The sequence below is a fragment of the Pteropus vampyrus genome, unplaced genomic scaffold, assembly GCF_000151845.1.
Source record: "Pteropus vampyrus isolate Shadow unplaced genomic scaffold, Pvam_2.0 Scaffold260, whole genome shotgun sequence".
In the NCBI taxonomy this organism is placed as follows: Eukaryota; Metazoa; Chordata; class Mammalia; order Chiroptera; family Pteropodidae; genus Pteropus; species Pteropus vampyrus.
Window position 1 is genome coordinate 388,886 of NW_011889041.1, and position 9,886 is coordinate 398,771.

At 35.6% G+C, this 9,886-nt stretch overlaps 1 protein-coding gene across 1 annotated transcript in view; it reads left to right on the forward strand.

Moving 5' to 3' along the window:
• Positions 1-175: 175 nt before the first annotated feature.
• DST (dystonin) overlaps positions 176-9,886 on the forward strand; it is a 417,658-nt gene continuing 407,947 nt past the window's right edge. Inside the window, exon 1 of the mRNA XM_023520357.1 lies at positions 176-208. Within this exon, the coding sequence (XP_023376125.1) occupies positions 182-208 (27 nt within the window). The 5' untranslated portion in view covers positions 176-181. The remainder of the gene's footprint in view (positions 209-9,886) is intronic.

The window sequence follows — 9,886 nt, forward strand, 5'->3', positions numbered from 1 at the left end:
CAGACTGATGGCCTAGTAACCTCCTGCCATATAGGATGTCTCCCACTGAATTCGAGGCATTTGGAATGTGCCTTCCCGACCCTTGCCCCCACCCCTCAGGTTAAGTCATCAGTAACTCTGCAGATGAAGAACGGAGAGTTAAATGAAGTCTCGGTTTTCTTTTTTCTCTCCAGATGCTGTTATGAGATCACACCACTTTCGTTCTGAGGTAATTTATTTAGCGCGCACGCTCAAGGTCAGAAGATGCTCTCTTAACTGAGTACCAATATTAATCATATGCGTGTTAAGGAAACAGTAGGGTATTGAATGGCGAGCATACTACCCACAACCGAACAACAATTTTAGCAAATTTCTTGTGCTGTAGAGCCTCTGTACAAGATGGGGAAAGACAGCCTGTAAAGACACTATGGACCTTAGAAAACTTAGCCCCGGGGTGAATCTCAGCTTCATTTGCCGCTGGAAGCTTTCTGGGTACTGGATGGAGTTGTTCACGTAGATATCCGACAGCAGAGAAGAGCTTTTAGGAAGTTAGTGTAAAGCAATTTGATTTATATGCGTTTCGTTTTAGACTTTCAAGTTTATATTTCTATTCACTCATGAAGCTCTGTATTTTATTGGAGCCATCTAATGATTTTTGCAAAGCGATGGTGGTGGTGATTAGGCTTTATTTGATTGTGTGTGCTAGCTTCTGTGCTCAAAATGTGGACCATCCTTCCATGAGCTGGTGGGGTGGTGCAGAGATTATGTGGGACTGTGGGACTGCTGTAGGACCGGACCCACTGAAGATAGAATAAAACAAAACAAAAACATAAGCTCTCCCTGACCCAGCATTTTTTCATGAGTTTCCAGGCCAACCCTACTTAGTGTGAGATAATTTTCCATCTTTTTGAGAGTTTCACACAGCCAGGCTTGGAGGTTACTGGTACCAATGTTTGTTGTGGTTTACCTATCTTAGCAGACTTCACAGTTAGACACCATCTATGTACTTGCCATTTACCTAAGAAATTATTTCACATTTCATTTCATTGGTTAATCAGATGTTTTATTGCAACCTAGAGGTTTTGTTGGACTCCGGTTGCTTGAAAGCTTTAACTGCATTATTATAACATCATTATAATGTTGTACAATGAGTAATTCTTCTGCATGTAGCCCTGGAGGGTGAGAACTCTGTGCTTAATTTAAGATACATAAGAGAATAAATTAACTAGTCAGTAGAAAATTCTTTAACTTCTCAGTACCTCAATTTCCCCATATGTAAAATAAGACCAATAGTACCTGTCAGGGCTATGGGGGAAGGTGAATTTGGGGTTAAAAAGAAATAAGGAAAAAAAAAAATCCCACTTAATTCATAGTAGGTATTCAGTACTGGGTACCTATCATTACATTTTGTAAAATTGAATTTAAAATGTGTAAAAATAAAACATCTGTTTGCAAATTTTAGTCTTATTAAATCAATTCAAATTTATGGGAAATGACATAAACCATGCCTGTTATGAAGCAACACTTTTTGAAAATCTAATGAATTTAATGGAATAAACCATATAGATGTGACAAAAAATAAATAATGGCGAGGGTGCAAACATCAATATTTAGGATTTTGATTTTAAAAAGAGATTACCAGTTTTATACATATAAGTAATAGAATCAGAATAATCTGTTATGTATTATTTTATTTGCCATCAGGTGTTTTAGCTAAAGCATAAACAGGAAAAAAATGAGTGAGAGCTATGTCTTGTTTAGTTATCCCTCAGTTAAGAATTTGACCTGAGTTTGCATTTGGTTAGGAAAGCTGGGAGCTGTTGTTTAATACCTTAACTTATTTCACAAGATTTCTGGTACAGTTTGACATCCTGTTTGTACTTCACATCGCCTCACCTGCTAGACTGTGAGCTCCTTGAGGGCACGGACCATCTTGTTTAGGGGTGCATCCCCACTGTGGTATAGTGGGTTCTTGAATGAATGAAAAATTCTTCCATGGGGGCCAGTTCCTGTAATTGGGTAAATAGGACTCAGAGATGGGCAGAAAAGAAAAATGCACATTTTCAGAACATTGTTCATAATTCAACGTTTTCTGAATCTTAGCTCTTATTTTATCTTTCTAGGCTTTTAAAAATTGCCCTGTATTAAAAATGTAAGTCACTGATTGTAGCAAATGGATTTGATTAGATATTTTTTCCCCTCAGAAAATCAAATGCAAAATTAGTTTAATTTGTTGATAGGCTACCCATGTTCCTTTTCGTACCAAGTTCCTTTGATAAACCACTCAAAAGATGTTATTTCACAAGTGAAAATCCTGAGACTGTGTTGCATGAGAATGTCATATTTTATTACTGTTTTATGTTTACTACAAATGGAACATTTTCCTCTTAAGGATAACATAGGGGATTTTTTCTTTTCCCTTTCTATCAAAATGCCATTTCCTTCAGGACTTTCTCCTTGAGAAATACCTCTGACTTTTTTGGATTCTATCATATTTTAAAAATTAGAATTTGAGTAGCATAATGGATATTCTTGTTGCTGTTTTTTAGCAGTAGCTGCTGCAGAATAATTAATTATAAAAGGAAAGGTTTTTATTTTCTGACAAGTCCTAATCATACTGAGCTAAGAAGTTTATGTTTTCTCGTTCCTCATTTCAATCTCAGTAAGTGGGTAATTCACCCTCAGCATTTCCATAGTGGTCAAATGAGGAAAATGAGTTTAGGATCTGCTGACTCATTTCGAAATGTGAAATTGTTTTGGGAAAGCCCTTGAACACATGAAGAAGTTCGGTTAGCACTTTGCTGCTTTACTTGGCAGAGGGTATTGCTTCTGCTACCCACACGCCTAGTTGGGAAGGAAATTTCAGGATGTTCATTCCCAGGTAGAGAAATACTTCTTGAGGGAGGAAAACCATGTCATTAGGACCCAGTTTGCTTTGGGAAAGTTCTGCAGCAGGGAAGAAAGCCACATTACTCTCATCTGAGGAGCTCCAGCTTTTTTCTCCTCGCTATGGATATAATCGACTCATTTCTCCACCTCAGTTTTTCTTCCTGAAAGTAGAAATAAATAATGTAGATGTTTATAAAGTGTTTTGGAAATATAACCACCAACAACCCTTTTTATTTTCACTTACTTGTAAACTTGTCTCTACCAGCTTTTTAATAGTCCTCTAAGTTTTAATAATTAGCATATGAGAATATGAAATTATTAATTCATCTAGTAACAGTTGAACAGTATAACCCCAATTCACTGACAGAGAAAAAGGCCCAATTAGATAAATAGAAATATGTATTTTGTGTATGTAGATAAAGAACTGGTACGGTTTTTGTTTGTTTGGTTTTTAGTCCTAAACAGCTAATGAAGACATATGATTTCACACTCTTATAGGACACAGTTTAGAAACCAAGTCTTCATTCTGGGTGTCTAAGAAGTGCACTTTTTTTTGAGGATTTATATTTTGTTTTATGCTGTGATTTTATACAATTGTTAACTGTTACCCTAAATTCTTGTGGTGAAAATCGGGCAGAGACAATCTTGATTTTAAGGAAATTTCAGAAAGTGATATGGGTAATTGAGGTACCATTAGATTACAAGTAAGTGTCTTGGGAGTACTTCAGGAGACTGCAGACAATTAGAATGCCCTTTGAGAATACCCAGAGTGAACAGTGGTAAGTGATCCCTATTCATCAGCTCAGTGGAATAAGGGAAGCCTTGTTTGATAAAAGGAGGGGGAAGAGTGTGTTTTATGTCTATCAGGATTTGAGTAATTACCTTCACTTCCCATTTCAGGTAAAGGAACTAAAAGAGTTAACTCAAGTTAAACAGTTCCTGAAGAGTCACATAGCAAGAAAAAGACTGAGTAAGACAAGAACTCCCTGGTTACATTTTGTCTGCTCTGTGGTGTTCAAGTGTGTCACTCACAGCTCAGAGAATAATATGCCCCAAATTCTCAATGAAAGAGAGAAGCTAAGTTGGATGAATTTTTAGTGGATATTCCTTATAAGGCTGAGTAGGCAAATCCTTTAGGTTCTTACAGTGATTATCCAAGTTATCTTAGATGAGGATGGTCCACATAAACCCTCTTGGCTTCATTACGGTTCCAGTGTTACTGTACCAAACCATGGAAGAATGGTCAGTAAAATAACTGTATGTCACAGCTTCTCTTTAAATTTGCATCTTTCATTAAGAATTATTCAATTTAATGGATTAGAGAAAATCATAATTTATTATTTAGCTTTCTTTTTACAAATAGGTTATCTTTATAAATAAATTCTTTGCCTAGAGTTAAATTCCAGGTCTAAATTAATTTGCACTAATTAAATCAGTCTTAATTTGAACCCTACACATGATATAGTGTTCATGTAGTGTCACCCAATTATTTTAAAAATAAACACTTTCATTTTTAATTATGTACGAAGTACAATATTAAATACTAGGGCTAACAAAGGGTCTGAGGTATAGCCTCTGCCCTTGGTGATTAGTTCTAGGTCACTCCCAATATCAGTGCTGAAATTTTATAGGTACTGGTTTCTTCTGTTACAGTAACTGAACTGCTGTGCGGTTTCCAACTATGAGTCACAAATGTGATGAGAGCATCAGAAGCCGAGGTGTACAAGTACAGCCAATACATTTGTAAAAAAATTCACCCTAGTTACAGAGTCAGCACTACCATATAATTTACCCTGACTTTAGCTACATGGCAACAAAACAGAATGCTGAAAGGAAAAAAAGAAGAAAGGGAAAAAACTCACTTTTTTTCATGCATCCAAGCTAATTAATCTAGATGTAGTCTAGATGAAAGTTGAAACAAAAGCTTTTCCAGAGAAGTTTGAATCTTTGTCTCACCGTTAGAGTCAAGAATGACTTTTTGAGATTTGGATTACAAAATAGAACCAGGCTAACAATAGAGGATTGGTTTAATGAAAGGAATATAGGAATAAAAGTTTAAAATCCTTATTTTGGGTTCCAGCTCTGCTATTAACTAACTGTGATTTCTGTCAAGTCTCTTAGTGTCTCTGAGACTTGCACTTGGTGTTCTCACTGGTAACATGAAGATATTTGAAGCTCCTTCCAGAAGCAACAGGCCACATTTCTGCTATGTGCAAGCATCATGCTAAAAAGGCAATTTGGAAAACACAATTCCTGCTTTCTAGGAGCTTAAGGCAGGCAAAGATAAAAATATAATTAGCACAAATACCATGTAACAAATTATGTATAGAAAAGGAATGGTTGGAATAGTTCCAATGAAATGATTGTTTCTAGCTGGAGTAATCAGAGAAGCCTTCAAAGAGGCTTATGCTGAAGCATGCAGTAGGTAGTACCTGGCTAGACAGAGAGTGAATGAGAGCAAATCTTCAGGCCACTGGAATAACATGAAAATAGGGAAAGATTTAATAAGGTGCATGCCTTTTTTCAGAGCTCAGAATACACCAATATAATTAGAATGAAGTGTTCTTGAGATTGCATAAAAGAATATGGAACTGGAAATATGACTAGGTACCAGCTACAATAAAAATAATTTTTGTATATTACTTCACAGTTGACAAAGACCTTTGATATAACATTATTTTATTTGAACATCTTAGGAGAGCACCTGCTGTGAGCACTGTCAAGAGAAGCAAAAACTTGCCTTTCATTTCTTTTCTAGCAACTATAGCAAAACAGCCTGATCACTCTTTTTTTTTTCACTCTGAAGGACAATGAAAAGTTGTGGCCTCTGCTCTAGAGGCTTGGGAAAATGACTCACTGTGGGCCTTTCCAGTCACCCTGAAACTGCACTTTTGCAGAGTGCCATGTTTTTTAGGTCCAATGCACAAACACCACTGAGTTACATTTTGATTGCGACACCATATGTTCAGGGATTTGTGACAACCTGCTCATCTCTTTAGTGTGGTCATAACAAATCCTCATGTAAAGTATAATAAATTTACAGGTATTTAATTATGTGCAAGGTCCTTTTTATCAGTTGCAAAATACATTACAGGTTTTTCAAAGTATTTGGAATGTGCGTATGTGCATTTAAACTTATCCCTTGAAAATTTCCCTTCCACAGTAATTACTCTAAATGTTTATGTCCTCCTAAAATCCCCAAGGTTACTCCTTCACCCTCAGCCAGTGACCTTAGTCTCTTAAATCACAGAGAATGTCAATGCCATGAAGTAATAGCACATTAAACTTCTTGCCCCTACAAACTAAGCAGCATCATAAACTTCCCTCCCAGTCCAATGGAAAATTCATTTGTTCTCCATACTAATATTTTATGCTTATGTCGTGAATTCCTTTTTTCCCCTTCTCTTGGGGCTGTTGTTCCATTAGTCTTCCCCTCTTTTATCTTCTATTGCATGCTCTCTGCTGGCTCCTTTCCCTTATGTATAAATATCACATATGCCTCCTTTTGAAATCAACAATACAAACCTCTCTATACCACCAGCTCTTTTGGGCAAGAGGAGTTACCTGAGACGTTTATTTGTCATCTCCTATTCCTCACCTCTCATTTATTCCTCAACTTAGTATAATCTGGCTTTCGCTGCTACTACTTAAAATCACACACTAAGCGCACTGGTGATTTCCAAATTACTAAATCAGATACTTCAGTCTTTAACTTAATTGACCTTTCTTATATTTGACACTGTTGGCCACTGATTGCTTCTTGAAACTCTTTCTTCCAGGTGTTTGGACAACACCTCTTTTCTGGCCATGGGTCCCTCTGTTCTGGCACTGGATCATCTTCCTATTTATATGTTGATATTCCCAAGGTACTGCCTTGGGCTTAATTTTTTAAACAGTTTTATTGAGATATAATTCACATACTATGCAGTTTATCCATTTAAAGTGTACAATTCAGTGATTTTTAGTATATTCTCAAGGTTGTGCAATCATCACACAATTTAATTTTAGAACATTTAAATTAGCTCCAAAAGAAACCCCAGACTCGTTATCATTTGCTCCCCATTCTACTCCTTCTCCCCCAAACCCTAGGCAACCACCAATATTCTTTTTGTCTTAATAAATTTTCTGAGTCTTATTTTTGCTCACACTATTCAAACTTTACTTGTAGGATCACATCATACTTTCTGTTTTAGGTTATCCCCATATAATGGTTACTCTGAAATCTGTAGCTCAAATCCAGACTTCATCTTAACCTCTAAATACAGAGAGTCAACTGCTTTTTCATTATTTTCTCATTATGTACCATAGGTACCTCAAAATCAGTGCTGAACTCAACAATCACTCACCATATCTGCACCTGTTTTGGAGAAAGGTGCTACCGCTGCAGTTGCTCAAACTAGAAACCTAAAAGATATGACAGACAACTTCCTTATCCATCCTGCCCTTTTTTCTCTTTTAAATATCTCTGGGGTCTGCCTTCCTTAATATCCCCATTGCAGTTATCTTGGTTCAGGCCCCATAATAAAACTCCAGACAAGTCTCCTTGCTTCCGCATCCCCAATCCATACATAGTAATTTAATAAGGATCATTCTAAAATACAAATTAATTATTAAAACTTTTATCTATCATGGAGACATTCAGATTCAAGTAATCTCAGCAAGAAGTCTAGAGATGCTGCAGGCTTTGCTTGAATAGCTCTACTGTGTCATTACCGGTGTATTGGATAATCCTGGCCTTTCTTTCAGTAATTGCAGCTCCAGAGAGCATGCCCAAATTCAAAGAGGGAAGAAGGGGAAGGAGCAGAGGCAGCCAAGGATGGATATTCACCAGGAAATTGAAATCTTTGCTAGAAGCATTTCCAGTTAGATTTCTTCTTACACTTGACAGGTCAAAACTGTGTCACAGGTCATCTCTTACACCAAGGGAAGTTTGGGATATGGGCTGATTTTTCCTAGCATTTGCAGTAGAGATAGGCAAGGAAGAAAAGATTGGGTAAGCCATATTCCTCTCCTACTTAAAATCCCTCAGTAGTTTCCCACTTCTCTCGAGGTAACAAAGTTCAGCCTTCATAATATATCAGAGGGATCCCTATACTGATGTCCTTGTGACAGTTCTAGTCTAACCATTTGTCCATATTTCTTGTAATTCTCCAAGCAGACCGTGACCTTTTAGGATTATTATTTTTGTCCTTAGTATTTCCAACCAAGAAAACCTGTCTTTCTCTTCCTTTCCTTTCTTTGCCCACTCACCCCAACCAAAACAAAAAACAAAACTTCAAAAACCCAAATCTTGGGCACAAAAGGCTAACTCCTGCTCATCCTTCAAAACCCAGTTCATAGGTCATCTTCTCCAGGAAACTATCTTAGTTCTTTCCTCATAATCATAATTGAGTTTTTTGTTTGTCTTTCCTACAAGACTATATCTTGAAAGTCCAAAGCTCTAGTTTTAGCTCATTGTATGGCATAGAGTAAAGCTCTGTAAATGTTTGCTGAATGACTGAATGTTTGACATTTTCTCTAAGTTAGTTTAATTCTCAATTCTCATGGATTCTGTAACTTTCCAGATATTCTCATATCCCTCTTTACTTAAGGGGAAATAGACAGATGCTTTTCACTTTTTATTTCAGACATACTCACAGTTATGCCTTAATTAACATCCTGTGTTTACTTTGAAAATACACACTTTTAGAAATGAGTTGAAAATATTCTGACATTTTTATTCGTATATTGAAGAGAGATATTTATATTTTGATGTGAGAGTTTTGAACAAAAGTTTTAGTATTTGATGTTTTCATTTCAATTTATAATCTGAAAAAAATCAGTGTTAAGTATATTCTGAATTATCTTATAACCAATTTACCTTATCACTAGTATTGCGATCCAGTTCCAATGCCTGAATTTCTGTTTTGTTTATAATCAGACTATTGCTAAGTGGTATTGCTTTAACTGTCATGATCTTAAGAGAAAAAATTAGGGGCAATTTTAATGTGTAATCTATGTGTTCATGTCTGAGAGCTAAATGGTGTGCTTTGGTAATCTTTGTTCAACTAGTTTTGAGAAATGTGTTGGTGAATTTGAATAAAGAGCATCAGAAATGCCAAATATCAAGGTAAATATAAAATAGTATTTTATTCCTCTTAATTTTTTTAAAAAAATAAATAATTGTTTAAAGCACAAATTATAACATTGTCTTGTAGGGTTTATAAAACAGGTAGGTATATGACAGCTATAGTGTACAGAAGTACAGGAGAATAAATGAACTTCCTATATGATTGTAAGGTTTCTACATTTTATATGAAGTGGTGTATTAACTCTAAGTATAATGAAAAGTTAAGGATGCATATTTTAATTCCCAGAGAAACCAATGCAAAATAATGCATAATAGACAAACCCGAATTAAATTCTAAAAAATATCCAAATGATTCAAAGAAGGAAGGAACAAGGGAACAAAAGAACAACAGCAATGACGAAAAAAAAAAAAACAGGCAGACTGAAAATAAATAAGATGGTAGACTTAAATCCAATCATATCAATAACTACATTAAATATATTCACTTTGTAACAATTACACAATCAGAATGGCATCCAGAAAAAAAAAAAAGCAACAAACATTTTCTTTCTCACTCCCTTGTAGGTCTCTGGCTGATCTAGGCTGAGCAAGGCTAGGATAGGCTTTAAATTGTTGTTTGAAACTAGGTTTTCCTTACATTTTCTTTATCCTCTTTAAAGCAGCTATTACCTCGAGCCTTTTTTCTCACCATGGAATTCAACATTCGAGACTGTCCATTTCCAGCAAGCACATCTCATGCCTTTGCCTGAATTAATAGAGATGATAAGTGAGCAGGGTTATTCTTTGGTGAAAAAATTTGAATAAATATGAAAAGTTAGAAGACATTAGAAATAATGTTACATCTATAAAATATTAGTGTATTTTAAATAACATAAAATCTGAGAAAAAATTTAATTTCATTTACTGTTTAGTGTTCGTGAAGTTTTTTTCATAAAATTATTTTCTAAT